This window comes from Lissotriton helveticus, chromosome 1_1 (assembly GCF_964261635.1).
Source record: "Lissotriton helveticus chromosome 1_1, aLisHel1.1, whole genome shotgun sequence".
NCBI classification, from domain to species: domain Eukaryota; kingdom Metazoa; phylum Chordata; class Amphibia; order Caudata; family Salamandridae; genus Lissotriton; species Lissotriton helveticus.
The window spans coordinates 1,728,995,567-1,729,019,195 of record NC_136057.1 but is presented as its reverse complement, the minus strand read 5'-3'; the positions used below and the strand labels follow the sequence as shown (position 1 = coordinate 1,729,019,195).

Below are 23,629 nucleotides of genomic sequence, written 5' to 3'. Positions count from 1 at the left end.
GCAAGGGACTCATGTCTGAGCATACCCTTCCACACTTATGGTGGCCAAAATAATTTCAAAAAGGGGGTGGTGATGGACAGAGTATCTGAGTTAATCAGAACACTCCTACCCAGTCAACAGATCAGGGCTTGATCCATCACCGTTTTTTAGCTCACTGCACCATCCCAGTTCAGAACCTGGCTATATGCAAATTAGTCTGTCCCTGGCCCAGTGCATCATGGGAACAGGGCAGACCAAACTACCAAGCCAATTCTTCACTGGAAAGGAAACAAGCTTCCGGGGACCGGTTTCTGGCATTACAGCCGTCTTCGGCCCGGCTTGCTTGAATCCTGATGGTGCAGTGAGCAAGGGACTCATGTCTGAGCATACCCTTCCACACTTATGGTGGCCAAAATAATTTCAAAAAGGGGGTGGTGATGGACAGAGTATCTGAGTTAATCAGAACACTCCTACCCAGTCAACAGATCAGGGCTTGATCCATCACCGTTTTTTAGCTCACTGCACCATCCCAGTTCAGAACCTGGCTCTATGCAAATTAGTCTGTCCCCGGCCCAGTGCATCATGGGAACAGGGCAGACCAAACTACCAAGCCAATTCTTCACTGGAAAGAAAACAAGCTTCCGGGGACCGGTTTCTGGCATTACAGCCGTCTTCGGCCCGGCTTGCTTGAATCCTGATGGTGCAGTGAGCAAGGGACTCATGTCTGAGCATACCCTTCCACACTTATGGTGGCCAAAATAATTTCAAAAAGGGGGTGGTGATGGACAGAGTATCTGAGTTAATCAGAACACTCCTACCCAGTCAACAGATCAGGGCTTGATCCATCACCGTTTTTTAGCTCACTGCACCATCCCAGTTCAGAACCTGGCTATATGCAAATTAGTCTGTCCCTGGCCCAGTGCATCATGGGAACAGGGCAGACCAAACTACCAAGCCAATTCTTCACTGGAAAGGAAACAAGCTTCCGGGGACCGGTTTCTGGCATTACAGCCGTCTTCGGCCCGGCTTGCTTGAATCCTGATGGTGCAGTGAGCAAGGGACTCATGTCTGAGCATACCCTTCCACACTTATGGTGGCCAAAATAATTTCAAAAAGGGGGTGGTGATGGACAGAGTATCTGAGTTAATCAGAACACTCCTACCCAGTCAACAGATCAGGGCTTGATCCATCACCGTTTTTTAGCTCACTGCACCATCCCAGTTCAGAACCTGGCTATATGCAAATTAGTCTGTCCCTGGCCCAGTGCATCATGGGAACAGGGCAGACCAAACTACCAAGCCAATTCTTCACTGGAAAGGAAACAAGCTTCCGGGGACCGGTTTCTGGCATTACAGCCGTCTTCGGCCCGGCTTGCTTGAATCCTGATGGTGCAGTGAGCAAGGGACTCATGTCTGAGCATACCCTTCCACACTTATGGTGGCCAAAATAATTTCAAAAAGGGGGTGGTGATGGACAGAGTATCTGAGTTAATCAGAACACTCCTACCCAGTCAACAGATCAGGGCTTGATCCATCACCGTTTTTTAGCTCACTGCACCATCCCAGTTCAGAACCTGGCTATATGCAAATTAGTCTGTCCCCGGCCCAGTGCATCATGGGAACAGGGCAGACCAAACTACCAAGCCAATTCTTCACTGGAAAGGAAACAAGCTTCCGGGGACCGGTTTCTGGCATTACAGCCGTCTTCGGCCCGGCTTGCTTGAATCCTGATGGTGCAGTGAGCAAGGGACTCATGTCTGAGCATACCCTTCCACACTTATGGTGGCCAAAATAATTTCAAAAAGGGGGTGGTGATGGACAGAGTATCTGAGTTAATCAGAACACTCCTACCCAGTCAACAGATCAGGGCTTGATCCATCACCGTTTTTTAGCTCACTGCACCATCCCAGTTCAGAACCTGGCTATATGCAAATTAGTCTGTCCCTGGTCCCTGGCCCAGTGCATCATGGGAACAGGGCAGACCAAACTATCAAGCCAATTCTTCACTGGAAAGGAAACAAGCTTCCGGGGACCGGTTTCTGGCATTACAGCCGTCTTCGGCCCGGCTTGCTTGAATCCTGATGGTGCAGTGAGCAAGGGACTTGGCTTTTGTAGTCTGGTCTGCCCTGTTCCCATGATGCACTGGGCCAGGGACAGACTAATTTGCATACAGCCAGGTTCTGAAACTGGGATGGTGCAATGAGCTAAAAAACGGTGTTGGATCTAGCCCTGATCTCTTGACTGGGTGAGAGTACTCTGCTTAATTCAGAGACTCTGTCCATCACCACCCCTTGTTGTAAATAATTGTGTCCACCCTAAGCGTGGAAGGGTATACTCAGATGTGAGTCCCTTGCTCATTGCACCATCAGGATTCAAGCAAGCCGGGCCGAAGACGGCTGAAATGCCAGAAACTGGTCCCCGGAAGCTTGTTTCCTTCCCAGTGTAAGAATTGGCTTTTGTAGTCTGGTCTGCCCTGTTCCCATGATGCACTGGGCCAGGGACAGACTAATTTGCATACAGCCAGGTTCTGAAACTGGGATGGTGCAATGAGCTAAAAAACGGTGTTGGATCTAGCCCTGATCTCTTGACTGGGTGAGAGTACTCTGCTTAATTCAGAGACTCTGTCCATCACCACCCCTTGTTGTAAATTACGTTTTACTACAGAGTGGACCAATCCCTGCCTTAAAAAGTTCCCGTATTGTAACATCTATCCCGGAGTATTTTGTGCTACAATCCACAAAGATGGCAGCTCTAAGCTTTCCCTCCTCTTCTGTCTAGTTCTGCTCAAACTTTTCCTAACCATCCCACTCCTGCCTTCAAAAGATCAGAGACTAATCTCACCCTTTCTAGACAAATTTTACTGCAGCCCATTGCCAAGAAGTTGTCCCCTGAGCCTTAAAGACCATTTGCTAGAGAAGAATCATTTAAGAGTGAGCAACTGGCCACACTGCTCAGGGAGGAAGAGAGGCCTGAGCCACAGGGAGTTGTTCCAAGGGAAAGGAATTATCTGTTTGTGCTCTTCAGCTGAGTTTTACAAAAAGCAATCTTACAAAAGCTTTGTTAGAAATGTAGATACACAGAATCCAAAGGTTATACATATTAATCTACAGGCTGCAAACTTTGAGTATATGTCTATTTTTAACAAACGTTAGCAAAAATGGGTGTTAGACAAGAATGTTGCACCTTGAAATTGCGCCTTGCTGCAGTCACTTGCACAACAGATAGATTCTAAGCCTTGGTTTCTATTTGAAGTGGAAGTGAATCGTTTTCCATTTCAGATTGATTCAGATTTCAGCGTTGAGACACCCAAGGGTATTTGTGCGCTTTACAAATTGCTTAAGTAAAATAAATAAATAAATTGATAAACACTAAGAACAGTTTAAATGCACCCTTATAACTGATTCAACAAGTAAAAAATCTGCCAATTTAATTCCAAAAATGTCTTTGATTTTTTTTTTTTTAAACAATGATCTAGATCTTTACAACCACATATGCTGGCTTGAGCCCATGTTCCAGCTTTCTTCAGATGCAAGTGTGGAGAAACTTTTCCTGCAGCTTACATCTGAGATGTAACTTTTTTTCAGCTTACATAACGTAAACGCATAGTAGAGCTGACTTATCAAAATGTCTAAAATGCACTTTGATTGCACAATCGTTTTTCATTTTCGGGAAGTCCCAGTGAAATGCTGAACTGTTTTGCTTAACCCAGCTGCACTTTATCTAAAAATCTCAGCTATTCTTAGTTAAAAAAAATACAAACAGAAATTAGAAAAAGAAGGCAAAAAGATTAGGTTCCTACAATATGTGTACCGCTGGCATGTGTTTTGAGTGTGTTTATCTATATCCCCGGGTCTAAGCATTTCTTTTTGTGTTCTTGTCCAGGTGGCTCTTTATGCTTTTGGGAGTGTTGGTGCATATTTCTATGGCTTGGTCTGTTGAGTGTCTCTCTCTCTCTCTCCCTCTGTCTCTTTCCATCTCTTTCAATGTCTAAGCATGTCTTTGTGTACCTGTGTCAAAGTGCATCTGTAGTGGAGAGCTTTAAATGTGTCCCCATTTCTGGGTGGTGGAGTTTGCTCCCTCCTGTCTATGTCCGAATGTGTCCCTTTGCTGTCTGTGTTAGATGTATGTGACGTGGAGCCCTCGTTCACCCTCTTCCTGTACTCCAGGCCTGTGCCCACCTCTACGAGGCTCGCCAGAGGCTCACGCAGCCATCAGAGACCCGGGATGTGATTGGCCGCTGCTACGTCCTGAGTGAGGACTTGACTATCAGCGACGAGCAAGATGGCGGCGAGTGGAAGTTCTGTGAAGGCCGCACTACAGGCCACGACCAATTTGGCTTCTGCCAGCAGGGGACATCTGTCGGCTTCACCTCTGACAACCACTACATCATGCTGGGGGCACCAGGCACCTACCACTGGAAAGGTGAGTCGAGACCAGATGGGGGGGGGGGGGGGTATGGAAGGAACATGGATGTCAGTTGGATTCTAGCTGAAGGGCAGGAGAAGAGAGGGTAAGCTGGTGTGTAGCATGGAAAGCGGCGAGGTGGGGGGGGCATTCGAGAGAGCAGGAGTAAGCTGTACAGGTGGGTATGGAAAAGGGCAAGAGGGTGACGAAAAGGATGGGCAGAGGGGCTGGGGTGAGGTGGCTCAAGGTGACATGATGGAGCACAGCGAGAGGGTGGGAAGATACAGTGGGGGAAAGTGGGAAGGAAGGCAAAGAGGGGGTCCAGAACAAAATACAGGAGGGCTAGAGAGAAGGGTGATGGGAGGGAGGATAACGCGTTATTGGTGGGAGAGTGGATGGGGGGGGGAGGGGCATCCGATGTGGCTCTGATCAGCAGCAGAAGAGGCTTCAGTAAGTCTCCGTCGCTGCCATTGAGACATGGGGGCGCGTGGGCCGTCCCCCACCCCTCCCCTCCAGAACCACATTGACCCTTGGATATGACCTCCATAGCAGCAGACAGAATGCAAGAGGTGACACGGCCAGATCCAACGAGAGAAGTATAGATGCACAGATCACACGTGCACAGGCAGAGAGGCGCTGAGCTCGGCCTCTGACGTCACAGACAAGGCATGCGCACACTTCGATGGCGGCAGATGGAGACTCTGTGACATCACAGAATCTGTGACATCACAGAGCGAGGGCTGGTCACGGTAAGACGGGACCTCAGTGGCAGCGAGAGGAGAAGAGGCGCAGAGGCCCCCGTGATACCCCGGGGCGAGAAGGCACAGAGCATCCCTCCCTGGACCCAGGGACCGATGAAGCAAGTACTCCAGCATTCAGCGTGACAAGGTATCAGTGGTGCCACAGAGAAGGAAACCCACGGCCAACGAGACCAGAGAGGAGTGGAATTGTGGAGTGACCTGAGGTTGTGTACGGGCCTGACGTGTCCACCACGAACATGAGGCCCCTTGGAGTCGCCGTCTATGGAGCCGCATGGAAGCAAAGACGCACACAGACCGGATGTGGCTTTGGTGTGCAGGCGACCGTGTGTAGAAGAACCACATGGAGGAGAAGATGTGAGCAGGCCTGACATGGCACGGTTGGCACCAGAAAGAAGGGGAGGCTTGGAGTGCACCTCCGGGGAACCCAGCGGCCAGAAATCGCAGACAGGCGCTATATAGCACCCCGCTGTGGATACGCTGTATATAAGCTTCACGTGAAGAGGAGTGTGTATGTGTCACCGTTGCATCACACGCCGGAGCAGTGTCCAGTTTACCTCCATCAAGGATGGCAGCGTGGTGGCCAAACCCAGGAATGCCAGTCACGACTCTACCTGCAGGTGGGGCGGTCGCTCCAGTGAAGGAAAGCCTCGCCTCGCGCTGGGTGACAGGGTGTTATCATAAGCCACAGTCACTGCACCTGTCGTGCACCTTCGACCCCCGCCCCCGGAGAGCGGCAGCCAGTGCTCCCCACCTCGCCACATTATTAACATGAGTGTTTGGTTTCTAGGTGAGCTGCGCGTGGAGCTGTTCAACCTGACCTCCCTGGAGCTGGGCCACTATGACGATGGGCCGTACGAGGTGGGGGGAGAGAAGTCCCGCGACTCCCGGCTCATCCCACTCCCTTTGAACAGCTACTTGGGTAGGGTGACACGGCGGCGTGGCGCGGGGCAGGGAACCTGCGGGCCTGGAGGAGGCGGTGCCTTGAAGGGGCAGCCAGGGGCTAGCTGGATGGTGCCACCTGGAGTGGCACAGAAGGCTGCAAGGGGCCTGTCCAGCCACGAGACCTGAAACTAGCTTAACGGGGATATATCATTCATTCGTGAGCCCCAGCAGACAGTGACAAAGTGGGTGTGACTTGTGTTTTCAGGACCATGGTTTCATACAAACATACAGCGGTGTCCAGTCCCTAGATTTTCCCTCTTCCATTTTCCAAATTTACTCTTTTGAAACGTTCTGCGTTTAAGCTTTTAACCTGGCTAGAATTAACCAGAGCGCCGGCCCAGGGTGTTGACCAAGTGATGACGTAACTGGCATGGCGAATTCACAAAGACTTCCCATTTTATTGAAGGCGCATGTCTCACCCTGCGCTGGCACTATTTATCAGGCGACAAACTGTTGTTTTCCCAGCCATTGCGGCAGGTCACCGCGCAGGTATGTGCCGCCAAGAGAACAGCTTCTAAAAGCGACCCTGTGCCTTCGCCTTGATTTCCCTCATTTTGGATAAAGATGAACACAGCACAGTTCGACAGTGATCTCAAATCAGCAGCACAATTGAAACCATTTTAAAAGGCAGAGAGTCCGATGACGTGATTGGAGATTTTAATTAACTAACAATAGTCCTGAACCAGAGTCTCGAAAGCACAAGTCACAATGGTCCTGTTCTGTCTTTTGGATCATGGATGGGGGTGGGGGTTCAACAGTCTTTCATTTGGGCACACTGAAGCACAGTTCGGGCACCCCTTCATTTATTCACCGCCTCCTCGTCCTGCAGACCTCTCCCTCCAGCCACAAGGCCACTTTTTTTCAATCTTTTCTAACTCTGCTTTTTCTCTCTGTCTGTTCCTTCCCGTTCTCGGATCCGCAGGACTGTTGTTTGTGACAAACTTTAATAGCTCAGACCCCGACCAGATGGTGTATAGGAGTCTGGCGCCCCCCGACAGTGGGAGAGGTGCTCCTGGAGATGTGATACAGAATAGCTACTTAGGTTTGTAACCGGCGAGGCGTGTGCGGCGGCCGGCCGTCCACACTTGTCTGCCCCTGTGTGTCCCATCTCGGCCTCCGTAGTATCCCAGTTCCCCCGTAGTAGTTCGTGTTGTGTTTCTGTGGTCACTGTTCACCTGTGTCGCTGCGCTTTTGAAGGGATAGGGTAATGCCAGACAGTCGATGAGGATCCAGGGCTTTCCAAATGGTTGAAAACGCGTGTGTGAGTGTGTAAGCGAATGCGTGTACGGTGCTGTATTTAATTTGTTTACAATGGCTGCAGCAAATCAATCTTAACTCAAAACTTCCTAGCCACGTCCGTGTGCAAATAGTGTTCTCCGCTATTTACTCAAGTGCACCTATCCCTTGTGATGTCTGTCCACTTAGGATTTTTGCCAGGATTTTCAGTTCTAAAGATACCATTTACATTTGCATCCCAAAGCGCCCATCCTTCCACTTTAAAACAATTTTCTGCCTTTTTTCAATAACTCCACTAGATGGCACCCTAAGGCTGCTGGTTTAGTTCGGCCGTAGATTTATTGACCTTATTGCAGGTTTATGAGGACGGAAGGCAAGACATGATGATTTCCAAAAGACTAACTTACGAGCAAATATATTAATTTACCTTATAATTCGTTACGTAGTCTTTATATTACTCTGAAAATATGACAAGATCCGACCCACATGGACCACCAACGCCGAACACCCATGGATACGAAGCTGTTCCGTGCACCTCATTGTTTTAGAAGCAATCTTTGCCTGGTCTGGTCGATGGTGTGTGACAGACAGTTGTGCCGTTAATTACGAACACTTAGTATACTGGCCGTGGTAAGCTGTACGTCTTCCAGTTGACGATGGCAGACTTTTGTGTTTGTGCCATGGCACTCCTGTTGAAAATCCCAGCCTGCTGCTGACTCTTGGGAATGTGAATGGTTGAAGTGAGGCTTTGGGTGCGAATGGTAGAGTCGAATCTTCAGGTTTTGTCTGTGCAGTGGTGCAAAAGGAGTGCATTTCGTTGTCTGGCTTGTGAATTTTTGTGTTAGTGAACTAGCGTAATTTGTTACCATATGTTGAAACTGAGGGGCATATTATCAAGACGGGAGTTAAAATTAGGAAACTGCCGCTAAAGCGGCGATAATGGGCTTGATAACAGGGCCGTACTGAGAACAAAAACCGGTCCTGGCAAAGTGCTCAGCCGCCCCCCCGAAGGGGGGGGAGGGGTGAGACCGAGCTCTTTGCTGGGGCCGGTTTTCGGCCGATTTTGTTACAGGGCCGATTTTGCAGCTATGCTGCTAAAAAGGCCCTGTAACAAAAACGGCCCCCATGGGTCCAAAACCGCCCCCCACCCTTGCGGCGCACCGGGGGATTGCCCGGTGCCCGCAAAGGCCAGTCCGGCCCTGCTTGATAATATGTCCTTGTGAATTCCCATTGAAGCCCATGTTCTGGTGTGAACATGGACTTCAATGGGAATTCACAAGGGCATATTATCAAGCCCATTATCGCCGCTTTCGCAGCAGTTTCCTCCCGCTAATGCGGCGATAATTTTAACGCCGGTTCTTGATAATATGCCCCCTGAATCCTTACACGAATTGTGCTACAAGAGGGCTATGTTGTCATAGATTGACTGTAAGACTTTTTGCACTGATGTGCACAATACAGGTCCGTTGACTCATACACCTTCATTTTGAACCGTAGGTAGGTAAGGGTGACATCAGGGTTTAGGGATGAGTAGTAGTAAAGGGAGGTATTGGTGATTTTGAGGCTCACGGTCTTGGGCAGAGGTAAAAGGGGGGTAAGGGTGATTTTAGAGTTCAGTGTGGGTAGTGGTAAAGGGGATAAGGATGACTAGTGTTCAGGGTGGGTAGAGGTACAGGTAAGTAAAGGGGAATTTAGGGATCGCAATGGGTAGAAGTAAAGGGAGATAAAGATGACTTTAGGGTTTAGGAGTGAGTAGAGATAAAGGGAAGTAGGGTTGAAACATAAGCTTTTTGAAAACACTGTGTGTTTAATGATGAATAAAACATCCTCTAAATCAAGTACAGGTAACCAACAAATAAATACATGTGATACAACAGCCAACAAATTATCTTAAAAACACACACTGTCTGGCAACAGTCTTATAGGAAGGAAGTATGGTGATAAGACAGGCGGCCTAAATGTATGTGTGTGGGTTACCTGTTTCATACTTTAGAGGATGTTTTATTTATCATCAAATACTGGGTGTTGTCAAACGTTTTATGTTTCCATGCCTACGTCTCAGAGACTAAATTGTGACATGAAAATTACTTTTTATCATTAAGTAATTTTGTAAAAATAGCTTTACTATATAAAGTAATTTGCATGCTACAAAGTTCTCAAACCGTAATCAAGTTGTCTTGAAAGAAACAAAAAAAAAATACCACCATCCCAGTTCAAGCAGCACGTTAGAACCCTAATGAGGAAATCAATCAGTACTTGTTCCATGCTCCAGGGAAGAGACAAACACATGAAGACAAAATGAAGTCCACACACTCACCAATGGGAAACAAGAAAATAAGAGTGACAATGAAGCCAGCTAATAGTAAGTAAAGGGTGAGTCGTTAGCCCTTATTAGTTTTATTTTTTTACACCACATGAGCTTTCTCAGGTAACACCTAATTACGCAGGGAAGGAGCCCTGACGCTGAGCTCCCGGGAGCAGGATTATAAACGCTGTGATAATCCCGGCCTTCCCCCACCACTGCACACCCCAAGGAAGTCAGGACTTACAGGAACAGTCCAAACGAAGGTGAGACAAAATTGTGCCGCTTCTGCCAACAAAACGTCAATCCACGCCCCGGTACCTCCAGGACGGCAAATGCTCCCTCGGAGGCGACCCTAGCATAAAGATCATCAATCTTCATGGACAGCCTCAAGTTAGAACCGCAAATGTCCCGAAGCTGACGAATGACCTCAGCCAGCGCGGTTCACAAATAGATCCCGAAGTTGAGAAGAAATCACCATGAGTCCGGCACAGAGCTCTGCCCATTAAGGGAGATTGTCTGACTCCATGATGGCCGCTTTCGGCAGTCCCATGGATCTCCCCCGTACGAGCACAAGATCCTGATGAAAAATGGATCTCTCATCGCCACCCATTGCAGCGAGGCTCTGCTCCCTCCTCCACGATCACAGATCAACTCGTAGCTACCTCCGGACTACCAAAGAGCTTAAGAGAAGTCTGCCTGACCCCAAGATGGACACACCCTTAGCTTCCACCACAATGATTTCCAGGTCAGGCTGAACATCGGACCACCTTCCAAGACCTGTGAATGAGGTTAAGCCGACACTGTCCAATTGCTAGGCTCCACTTCACTCGTGAGAATGCCTGCCCTATGCTGACCGCCACAGGCGCACCCAGGGACGCAGGGAGCAACACCAACTCACCTCTGCCAACCACAAGGTGTCCACCCCTGATGCAATCTCGGATCCCGATAGGATATCAGCACTTTTCAAGTAACTTTCACGCTGCTGAATGCCGTGGCTGCTCCAGCATTAAGCATCAATCAGGCCAGCCAACAAAGAATCCTGATGCCTGCCACAGTATCAAGGAACCACTGGTCAGCCCACAACTCAGATACCTGGCTCCTAAATGGGCGTCCATAGCCCAGATCTAGAATCGGCCAACACCAGCACAACCCCACAGATGTGACCCTAGCAAACACTGGAAGGGTGCGCATCAGGAGCCTTGTGCATCAACTCGCCCCCATTAAGCTGCCGAGTCTTCAAGGAATCACAGAAGTGAGCAAATGCTCTGCGATTCACAACCGGACACCTGACTCTATGACAGCCCGTGGTCTTAATCGCCCCCAGGAGCATCTTCTGACAACAGGAGGTGCATCTTGACTCCACAACCAGACAGCGCAATAATTTCGCAACCAAACGGTCCGGGCTGGTGCTCGTCTGACCAAGCGCCGCTTGGATCCGGAAGTCCTCAGCCTGAACGTAAGGTAAGGGAGTGCTCAGTAGGTCAGAAAGCCCCTACCTCCCTGATCCAACGAGAGTGACCTAATAAGACCTCCCCCTGCCGATGTTCCCCAGCGCCACATCAGCTATTGAAGCATTGCATGTAATAGACCAAGCCCGATCCTCTATCAAGCTCTGACCTCTGAAGAGCTGTCCTCACCCCACCTCAACCAGACTGGAAGCAGACAAATGCACTAATTGATCTGGCCTGACCTGCCAACTAGAGCAGACCCCTCAAGAGTGGCCCTGACTCTCTCATCTACTAGCCCACAAGCTGATCCAGGTCCCCACACCTCTACTCCACTCAAGAAACAGAGAGAAAATGGCACCCAACATGCCATCTTTCAAGAGCCCCCCCATACCGACCTATTTGAAACCCCACGGCCTGAACTCCTTCGCGATCAAATTCCCCCCAACCTCTCATTCAAAGCGAAAAGAAACCTTAAATACAGACTGATCAGACAGCACCTCGAAACACTTTTCGCAGACATCTACCACTGCTCCTCCAAATGGCAAATAAAAATGGATCTAATCTTCCACACAGAAAGACCATATAATTGGACCTCCACGATGAGAACACAGCTACCCATCTCCAAAGCTACGACCTCCCCGCACAGCTGCAAACTGATGACCACACTCGCTAACCGCTCGATACGGAGCGGCAACACTTCTGTGACCATCTACACAAACGGCCCAGTCCTGATCCAATCCAACAACGAGAATCTAGAGGCATTCGACTCTCTCGCCCCTCGCTGAAAATCGCCCCCCTTGCACATGCCCCTACCCTCCCCACCCTACTCCGTACCTCTTGCCAGTCTTCCATATCAGGAGAAACGATCACCCACTCCCTCGCCATTTACCAGAACAACCACACGAGTCACCACCCGTACCCCCGCTCCCTCGAATCAAGAACTACAACCCCCCGCCGAGCCTCCCCCTCCTCCCCCCGATCACCCCAACCTTCAAGCTAGGAACGACCCTCACCCGCAAACACAGACCCCCAGACACCTCACTCATGCTGTGGACAACAGGACGGCTAAAGCGCATCATAACAAACTGCTCCCCCTGTCTACGGTCCCCAAAATGGTCAGCTCCTCCACCAACAGGCCCCACAACACGGACATGCCCACCCTCTTCCGAGACACCCCTGCCCAAGCCACCCTTACCCTCTCCTCTGTAATCATGGAGCAGCGGCTAGCACTTCTAGAAAGCCAGCTAGATCTGATAAATCTGGGCCTGAGCAAAATCTTAACCAACCTCGACTTTGCCCGAAAGACTAGGCAATGGACTCCCACTCTGACTAGCTCCACCCATCTAAGACCAGACAACTCACCACACCTGAGTGAGCTCCCAACCACCCCTGCAACCCTGACACAAAGACCCAGAGACACAGATACAGAGTATCAAACTCAGAGACCCAGTGAGCCCCGAACCACCCCTGCGACCTTGACACAAAGACCCAGAGAAACCGATACAAAGTATCGAAATCAGAGACCCAGAAAAAAGCAGCCATGTCCTCTAAGGAGCCTTCTGAGCTATTTCTAACCTACGACTCTCCCCCCCCCCACAGCCTCCCCAAAAGACAAAATCCAAGTGATCACCGGTTTGGGAAGGGACCACCGCACCTTGAATTCACCGAGACCTCCGGCCCTCCTCACTTCCATTCCCAGGGCCTCCCCCGTAAAGAAACCCATCAAAGAGGAGTTATCTCCGAACTGCATGCTCATAAACTGTATATCAGCCTCTAAACATGCAACAGAACTAGCGGAAACCATCCTCTCCCATGACATAGACATTGCGTTCATAACCGAGACTTGGCTAAAAGAGTTCTCCGCACCAAGCCTAGAAATGTTGGTGCCCCCAGGCTTTACTATCATCAACAAGGACAGAAAAGACCAAAGAGGTGGAGGCATAGCAATCATACATAAGAACACCATTGCCATGATAGAAATGGACACCTTCAATTACAGCACTATTGAATGTCTCACCGCCAACATCAAGACAAACGACATCAGAGCAATTCTCTGCCATCTCCTATACCATCCCCCAAGCAACACTTCCGCATTCGGGGAACACCTGTCGGATCTGATCGCCCACTGCTCACTCGGTGACTCAAATAACTGAATTCTCGGTGACCTCAACTCACTTTGGAATGAGGCAAACAATCCGCTAATTCTGACTTTAAACAATCTTCTTCAGGACAACAGTCTGACCCAGTTCTGCTCAGAAGAAACGCACAATAAAGGAGCAACCTTATATACCATTATCGCTCAGAATAACACACTTACGATCGACCACGTCCTCCCCGTGGACTGGTCTGACCACCACAACATCCTATTCCAAATCAACCAAAAGGCTCTTCTCCAGCCCCCCCTGCTAGACCTCCCCAAATGGTCCAGAAATCTAACGCAGATTCCCCTAAAGGACCTAGAGGAAAGGATGCGCTCGCTCCTCCCCAGCTCCTCTGATCACATCTCCGCAACTAAACTCACCTCGCATTACATCTCAAATATGATGTCCATTCTGGATCACATAGCCTCCCTGAAATAAAAAAAAACAGGAGCACTCAATCGAGATCATGCTGACATCAACTCCGAAAGGAGACAACTAAGAGCCACAGAGAGACTATGGAGATGCAACCCTTCCGACATTCGCAGCGAGCAACTCAAAGCAGCTCGGTGGAAGTATAAAAAACACATCCAAAATGAAAAAAACTCATTTTTCTGCACTGCACTGGGCAACGCAAAAACAGGCCCAGAGAGCTCTTTAACATCATTAGGCAACAAACCTCCAAGCCTGCTACATCCTCAGTGCAAGCCTCCAAAGAGCTCTGTGACAACTTCGCAAACTTCTTTGAGGACAAGATCAACAAGATCTAGCTCTAACTGGACATCAACATCAATCCCCTCAGTAAGTGGGACCAAGGACTCCACATCCAAGACCCCTTCAAAATCCTGGAAATCTTTCATCCCTATACAAGAAGATGAGATAGTCAACCTGATCTCCACATCCAAGTCCGCCTCACACTCTCTAGATCCTCTTCCGCCACAACTGACCAAAAAGCTTAAACTCTCCCTTGCCCCGCCCTGGTGCAAGATCATAAACAGTTCCCTGAGATCCAGAGTCGTCCCTGACTGTCTCAAAGTTGGGTAAGTCATGCCATTGCTAAAAAAAACAGGCCTAAACAAAAAAATCTGAATAATTACTGACCAGTCTCGAACTTACCTCTTTTATCCAAAACCCTAGAAAGATGCGTGCTCCTGCAACTAACTCAACTTCTGGACAGCATCAACCTCCTCGATGCCCATCAATCGGGCTTTAGAAAGGGCTGCAGCACAGAAACCGCGATCCTAAACGTCATTGACGACATCCACAAATAACTGGATGCGGACAATTGCTGCCTTCTCATTCTCCTAGATCTATCGGCTGCTTTCGATACGGTCGATCGCAACCTCCTCATTAAGGTGCTTCAAGAAAGGGCAGGTCTAAAGAATAAAAATGAAAAACTTTACATCTGACCTACACCCTGTCAGCAGGGGAGGCCCCCAAGGGTCAGTGCTCTCCCCACAACTTTTCAACATTTACATGGAACCACTCACAACCCTACTCAGAAAAGCCAACATCTCCTTCCACCTGTATGCTGACGACACACAGATCTATCTGGAAACCACCTCCATTGATGACATTCATAGACTCAACGACACGCTCAGAGAAGTCCAACACTGGCTGACAAGTAACCACCTAAAACTTAATCAAGACAAGACTGAAATACTCCTCATCTCAAACAAAGAAGAGAGTCCACAAATTACGGAATGGCTAACTGCGATCGATACACTCAACGGAAACATCACCCTGGCGGACTCTGTAAAATCACTAGGCATCGCTTTAGACCCAAAACTCAATATGACCAATTACATTAAGAACTCCGCCAAGCGCGCCTTCCTCAACCTGAAGCTACTGAACAAAATAAAGCCTTTCATCCCCTCTAAGGACCTTAAACAAGTTACCCAATCACTGATGTTATCTAGATTAGACTATGGGATCGCAGTCCTCTCAGGCACATCAAAGGCACTCCTTGTCCCCCTTAAAACAACGCTAAACGCAGCAGCTAGAATGGTCACAGGAGTGAAGAAATTTGACCATGTTTCACCCACACCCAGAGAACTAAAATGGCTCCCAGTTCAACTGCGTGCCAGTTTCAGAACAGCCTGCCTCACCCACAAAGCCCTTCACACAGGAAAACCTGAATACCTGGTCTCCAAACTCAAAAACGCCAGTCAGACCAGGACCCTCCGGAGCTCAAACACGCTACTACTCATCTCGCTGAAAGCACGCAAACAATATACCGCAGCCCGGTACTTCGCGGGCAACACATCTAAATCTGGAATGCTACTCCCCCCCACATCAGAACTATCCCCTCCTTTGCAAAATTCAAAGGACAGTTCAAAAATCTTTTCCTATATCGGTCCCTAGCGAAGGGACATAAGACGCAGAAGCGCAGATGACATCACTTCCTGGATGGTTGTGTGACCCTAGACTATGACACCTGGTGAAGGCACTACTAGTCATCATTGACCCTGGTTACTTAACCCGCTGAAACTCACCGTCCATGCACAATACTGTCACATTATTTTTGTCACTTGTATTGAGACTTTCACTGTATTTTCTGTTCTTCTATTTTTGGTCTTTTGCATTATGACTGTTGTAAAGCGCTCTGATACCCTCGGGTCTGGCCAGCGCTATATAAAACTTCAAAACAATAATAATAAAATTACCTTCTTAAATTTCCAGCTTCTCTTCAGGAGCTTAACCTTTTCAAGCTGGGCATCCCGTTGAGCCCATACATAAAATTGAGCTGTGAATTTCAGATATGAGTTGGTGAATTTCATGGCCTGTCTTTTGACAAGTTGTTTACAGTTTTATAGGGATAAGATTGTTTGTGGAATTCACATCTCCCTGGACTTCGTTGTTTCTGCTTTTCATGTGTCATTTTGTGTCTGAGTATGTTTCTGAAACCTGTTAAGCTGTTGCTACATATTTCTGATGCTAAAGTAGCATTGTATCAATATTAAAATATGATTAAGCAGTGTTAGTGATAGAGCAATTAAAATAATAAGACATCATCTACCAACATTTACCAGCAACCAACTTAATTCATCAATACCCTCAAACATAGTAACACTCTCTCGGCAAATGCACACTACGCCCTTATCACAAGCAAACCCTATTCACATTTAGGGGTCGATTCCGATCCTGGAAAAAACCATCCATACGATTCGTATCCGGAGCCCTCTCCGTACGAATCGTAAACATGCCGTACGACCCGATGAGTACGATCCGGACCGGGGTATGAGGACGCGATTCGTACGGTCCACGTCAGGTAAGGGCGATTCGTACGGACAACCGCACAACCACATACACACTGTACGGTTCGTACAACCCATGATTGCGGGGGTACGATCCGTACCCCTGCGATCAAAGGGTGTACGCACCGTACACCCAGCGAACATGGGTTACGGTGCGTACACCCCATGATCGCGGGGTACGGTGAGTACACCCCATGATCGCAGGGGTACGCACCGTACCCCTGCGATCAAAGGGTGTACGCACCGTACCCGGGGGAGGCGTTCCATACCTGTTTCGAAGCAAACTCTGCTTTTGCAGCTGTTTTCAGCTCCCGTAGAAAAAGGGTCGTACGGTGCGTACCCGACACGAATCGTACTTGCTGGGTCGGAAAAACCAGCCGCGAACCATACGGATGTCGCATACAGCAGGTTCCGAGGGAGATTCGTACGGGGATTTGAGTCATACGGTCTCTATACGATTCGTACGGAATCCAGCTCCTGATACGAATCGTACTTCGTCGTACGTATGGGGGACGTTGCAGGGTACGATTCGTACGGGAAAAACGCTCCGAACAGCTATTCGGAGTGGTTTTTCCCGAATGGGAATCAACACCTAAATGTCTCAACAACCACTTAAACCCCCCAAAACACACCGATACACCCTTCTACACCCAATACCACACAATGACACCTTCACTCTCCCACAAAAGGCCACTCTGTCCTATACCACTATCAAATCTACACATCACCAACACAACATAAAGCCACATTATAAATAACTTGAATTCATCCAGAAACACACTCCATATTCATACAAAACAGCAGCTTTACCCTCTACTTGGTCCTAGCACACCCCTTTCTTTCACCACCAAACCTATAATCAGCCTTCCATCATATAATCTACCAGCATCTCCTCCTCTTTTTTTCAAAAACACACAACTAGACAATTCCTACACTCTACTCCACCACACTTATTACCTTTCCAGCTATCAAATCTAACACAAACACTCATAACTCTTGTCCATTCACTCTCCCACACCACATACACTCTTTTCCAAAACACATTGCCACCCCCTTCACCATTCAGCTTCTACTCACCAAAAATTCCTGCTCAGAAAACCACTTTATCTCCCCTCACTACTCTACAAAAACAAAACATAACACACAACCAGCACATCAAAATCTCACACACACACTCAATTTCATAATGCATTCCATCACAAATTAGAAACATACACCCACTCCCTCCCTCATGACTATACAAATAATGTACATCCTAAACCATTTTTAATCCCACATTTTCTATCTTCACTAACACCTACTACAAATACGTCAACACAACAACTCTTATTTACCCACCTCTCATCCATTGCACTATTTAGAGCCTCCAAACATGACCCACATTCTCCACCACTGCCCCTAGCCCATATACCTTCCAGCCTAAACAGAAGCAAACAAGCAAACAAAATGAACAACATGCCACTCTGCACAACTTTGCATCACCATGTCTATTATTCAAGACTACTCTACAAAAAAACAACACAGCTCACCATTTCACTCTCAACCACTATCTCCACCACCTGCACACGCACACCCAACAAAATGCCTTCTAAGCCTGCTGGATGAGAAATACGATATAAAAAAAGAACAGTATTGCTACCATTTTACAGTTAATACAAGCACCAGTGACATCCCTGCTACAAGTTCAAAATATACTGCCCACTCTTCTAGAAAACAGTCATGCCACTACCAAAACACAATCTCGAAACTACCTACTACTAAATGCTCGATCACTCTCTAAAAACAAGCACCACATTTACGACCTACTCAGTGACACCCACCTGACTTACTTTTCATACCTAAATCGTGGTTGTGAAATGACATGGCTCCATTGTTGCACGGGGCAGTTCCGCCAGGCTATCAAACTATCCACACAAAATTGTGTAGGCAAAAGAGGAGGTGGACTACCTGTTATATTCAAGCAAACAATAAATCTCACCAAAGCTGACATTTCCATACAAGGTTATGAGACCCTCGTCGCTAGATGCAACCCTACACCAACTTCCTCCTTTAACTTTCTCCTTCTTTACAGACCACCACCTAGCAATGCAATATTACCAGGCATGTTTCTTTCTAGACACAGTTTCAAACCTTATGCATTCTTGGTGACCTAAACATTTGGTTTGATAAGCTCTATATATCCCATCCAAAAACTATAATCACTGGCCTAATCACAATAAACCTACATCAGATAGTGCACAAACCAACACACATCACTGCACACTTTCTAAATGTCATTTTTGCAATTCCAAAACTAGTTACCTTTCAAAGGATCACTCCAGTCACATGATCGGGCCACCATTTGGTGTCTTTCCAACATAAAACACCACAAATCTACACATCCATGACCGCTTCACATGCATCAAACCTATCGACCGTGGAACAAACACAATTTTGAATACTTAAAACACAACTAACATCCAACACAGGTCTAGACACAATAAATTCTGTTCAAAAACTTTCAGTGGGGAAAGGAAGCTGTTGATATCCTAATACCACTAAGAACAATAAAACAGGGCAAAATAAAACCAGCATCTTTGAGCCATACATCACCAAAAAAGATAAAGCAACATATTAGAAGGCTGCAACCAACCTGGCTCAACAGTCAAATATATAATTCCCTTTAGGTTAAATTATCTTTCAGATCAACCACTCCATATATAACCTCAACACATGCATTAAGACAGTCTTAAAGGAGCGATGAATTCCACAGAGTTTTGAAACATTTATAAATTCAATTTAATAAAAATATTCAGTTATAAAATACATAATTTACAATTTATTACAGAAATATCTTTAAAAACATATATAAAAATATCTTACAATCTTTACAATATCAAAATGGGAGAGACAACACCAAGACAATCACATTAGTCATAAAAAAGTTAATTTGTGAAGATACATCAAGACATCACATTGCAGAAAACAGTTTCTTACCCAGATGTGATTCTATGTCACACATACTTAACAACAACAGAGCGTGGACGCGTTTCGGTGGGTTGAAGCGAATAAAATCAACTTCTTCAGGACAATAAACATATATATTCCTCTCCTAATATTGTCCCAGGGACGGATGCAAGACTAGAATTCCTCGCCCCGCATAAAACGACAGAGGGAAGTTTTTTAACTCCCTTTATGTGGCCTTATTGCAGTTCATCCACTGCAGGGACACTGAGCCCAGACATTCAAGTCGTGCTGGAGGATTGGTGGAGCATATTCAGCCTACTTGTGAATCAAATTAAATTACAGATGTACACCTGAAGTATTAGAGCAAGAGGATAGAACACACAAACCAGATCTCTGCCGTTACCACCAGCATTTATCCAGACATAAACAGCTTTCTAACTGAGTGCTCCTCACTGGTTTCTATGAGATTATTAGGAGAGCAACATGTTATAATCCCCTATTGCAACACCAGTGAAATTAATGTGGATAGTGCCAACATTTAATACTATTAATTGCACTATTAAATCTTGCATTGTCACTCATCAGCCTTGTCAGTGAAGCATTATGTTAAATGTGTGTCCCAGGGTCTTATTTCTACTTTTACACTGCTGCCACTGCCGTTTTAGGATCATTCAACAGAGGTCCCTACACTTCAAAGATCATGTACAAAAGTACAGGCTCCAGAGAGCTTAGAAAACCTGAAAAGCCTCTCCTCGGGTCAGGTATTTAACCCCTGGGAGACTTAGGACAATTTGTGTAAAAACGCTCCTGAGGTCTTCTGTACCTCTGGAAGCCCCCGGAACACACTCTTTAATTAGATGGTGTTGCTCTTGCCCTATTGCACATACCCTCCAGCCACATGGTTTCTTCCTTTTCATTTGGCAGCATGGGGAACCAACCCCTGCACTGCCCAGCCGGCTTTCATTCTTGTCAACAAACCTCTGGTGTTGGCGTGGGAGCTGACAGCTTATCTCCCACCCATGTCATCACGTTTTGGTGCTTTAGAAGCCATGTTCGCCCCAGACACTGGAACGGGGAGTAGAGACAGGAGAGGAGAAGGAGAACGTTGTGGGGCTCAGGTTTGATTTTGGTCCTGGGGAGCTAGGGTACCCCGGGACTATTTCTGTTGCATCGGGCCAGGGGGTGGTGCAGATGGGGTCCCCGGTGCCATAATTCTTGTTTGTAAGAGGGCCCCATGCAAGGCCCATCCACATTGTTCTTTAATAACATGAGGTTGTGCTGACACCCAGGGGCTTTGTCCTCTCTGGGGGGAATTGTAGAAATCCCAGCAGAGCACTAATTTCTCAGTTTCCCGCCCGATCCCTCAGGGGGTCAGAGCTTCAGAGTCGTTTTTCTTTGGCCCACTTTGCCACATTTTATAATTTAAATGCATTTTCACTACTGGTGGCCAGCTCTGTTCACCACGAGCATTCTATTCAAGCCTCTTAGCCTTGAAAGGCAACTTTTTGGGGAGCTTGATTTTGCTGCTCCCTTGCTCGACCTGCCCTTGGGCTCCTGATGCTCTCTCTTCTGCTTGCAGGCATCTTCCACAGCTCCTCCTCAGCCAAAAGGCAGCACACCAATCCCTACCTCGCTCCCCAGGCCGCACTAGGCTGTTTGCAGGCCACATGTGTGTCAGCGTAGCCAAAGGTCCATCCACAAAAGTCCCAAAGGAAGCTTCCAGGGTTTATTCCCGATATGCTCCTTGGGGTCCTAAGGGTGCCAGTACCACTGGCCCTGGAGAGACCCATCCTAGTCCTGTGTGTCAGCTGAAGAGTCAGTGTGCCAAATTCCATTCTGCAGAGGTGCAAGGGTCTCCCTCCTTTCTGGCTGGGCACTATTCCCAGCTCTAGTGCCATCTCCAGTGTCTCTCCCTTGTGGCAGGTTTTTTTTAAGCGAGGGTGGAAACATTTGGAAGATGAGCACCTCTGCCCAATCCTATGGTGCCACGTCATTACTCCACCCTGCCCCAACCATCCTGCACAGCATTCATTCTGGAGCATCTGACATGGCAACTTCAAGTGGTCTATGGAAACACCTTGCACGGAAGACTCTGCCATGACCCCAACCGACACAGCTGCCTGATCCCTTCCCCTCAAAACTTCATAGAGGAGACCCTCCTGTGTTTGGTTTTAGAGGCCTGGTCTTTCATGCTTTGTGGGCTTGGCCTTTCCCAGGCTTGGTTCACTGTGAAGAGTTTATTAAGACATGCAGATTTCCTCCCACCCCTTCATTTCTCAGGAACTGGACCAATCACTGTTAACAGTTCTATTGTGAGGGGAGGCCTTTGATCCTCCTTCCAGCCAGAAGACTGAACAACTTGTTCCAGTAAGGGGACCGGCCTGGACTCTGATTGTGGCTGAGCCAGAGAAATAGGAAGATTTTCAAAATGCTATAAGGAATACTGCTATTTCAAGACTGACAGTGAATCTGCATTTGGGGTACATGCTTACCTTAAGATGCTTACCTGTCTGGTATCTCTAGGCCTAATTTTGTTGAAACTGTGCAGTGGCACAGATTTCTCCCTCAAAGTATAATAAGTGATCACACTTCTGTTTAACAAGCACTTCAAACCTACACTATGAAAGCCCTCTCACATTATAAGGTCTACACCATGTGAGCATCAACACCCGAAGGGTCCCTTTTGCAACAGGTACCTGTGCACAGAGACTGGGCTGACCTAGATGAAAGCCTCACCTGTTCAGCCTGCACATGTGCAGTAGCAGCCTTGAAAAATGGACACTGCCAGCCAGCACTCCCAATCTATTTTCACAGAATTCACCATGAATGACACTCAGACAATGCGACCCACTCACAGTAACATTTCCAAAACTTCCAGGTGGACAAAAGAAAAAATCTAGTGGTACTAAATGGGCCCAACCCATTTACTACACTAACCAATATTTTAACTTCACTAGTTTCCAAGCAAAAGTTGTACATGTCATACTGTAGCTCATTGGTTTTTAACCATTTACTTCTGTGGACCCCAGTAATCATCACGGGAACCTGGAGACCCTCAGTGAATTATTATTAGAATCAGGGGACCCCACTAAGTCATTAATGGAAGCCAGGGACATGACGTCAGGCATTTCCGCTAATTTCAACTGTAAAACAATGCAAAAAATACAGACACAAGCATTCATCAAACAGGCACACAAATGATGACATGTTTTTGGTTAATTCTCAAACATATTTTTTAAAGCTCGAAATTTGAAAGGGAACGTTTGAGCTTTTCTAAATTCAATTAAGGCCACTCGCCACCCATACTGTATTCTGTGTGATGCACTTGCACTGCTCCCACAAATCTATCTGAGAATACTAACTTAATTTTTAGCCTCTAATTCCAGATTTCTACCCATTTACAGGACATCTTAACATTTTCAATTTTCCATTTTGCTTCTTTTTTTACATGCACTTTATTAATCTATTTTCCAATCAGTCGTGGACCCCCCGAGTAGGGTTTGCAGACCACCATGGGTCCCAACCCGGGACCACAGGTTAAGAACCACTTGTGTAGATGCATCCTCATACTTAATGCGGTGGAGCGATGTCCTTCAGAGGCCTTTAATCATTATAGGCTTCCAAACAAAAAGGCCATTCCCTAGAGTGCTGAAAGACATTTGCGCTATATTCTTAAATACTCTCTTTAAGGGTGGAGCCTGCTTTGTAAGGATGAGACTTGATGGAATATTCTATACTGATGAAGAGAGAGAGAGTGTGTGTGTGTGTGTGTGTGTGCGCGTGCGTGTGTGTGTGTGTCTGTGTGTCTGTCTGTCTGTCTCACCATTGGATGTGCGCACCCTGCCCTGAGATTCCAGTGATGTGAGTCTGTGCACCACTGTACTGACATTGTGAAGTTTGGCATCATTGAACTTGTCCCAGGAGTGTGGTGTTGTGTGTTCATTGATTTTGCATTTGTGGAAGCAGATGTGTGCAAAGGTGCACAGTGTCAGGGTGTCCAGCCACAACAGGTCTTAAGAGTCTACTTTTAGTCCACTTTTGCGTTCCCACCGCAAACTCTGTTACCCCAGTGTCTACTCCCACCAGGCAACCAGCTAATGCCCCAGAAGACTCCTGGGTAATGTCTACGGTCATGGGATGATTCCATGCCACCAAACACCATTATCGAGCCTAGAGCTTCTCCATATGACCCTGTGGAAGTCTGGGAGTTGTAG

At 47.4% G+C, this 23,629-nt stretch overlaps 1 protein-coding gene across 5 annotated transcripts in view; it reads left to right on the top strand.

Annotated features, from left to right (window-relative positions):
- ITGA7 (integrin subunit alpha 7) overlaps positions 1-23,629 on the top strand; it is a 281,940-nt gene that overhangs the window by 149,455 nt on the left and 108,856 nt on the right. For 2 of the 5 annotated variants that reach the window (XM_078689173.1, XM_078689176.1), the window contains exons 4-5: positions 4,145-4,400; positions 7,008-7,127. In XM_078689173.1, the coding sequence (XP_078545299.1) occupies positions 4,145-4,400; positions 7,008-7,127 (376 nt within the window). Of the gene's footprint in view, positions 1-4,144; positions 4,401-5,930; positions 6,063-7,007; positions 7,128-23,629 lie in introns of all 5 variants that reach the window. The other 3 variants (XM_078689172.1, XM_078689174.1, XM_078689175.1) reach the window with 2 other exon arrangements.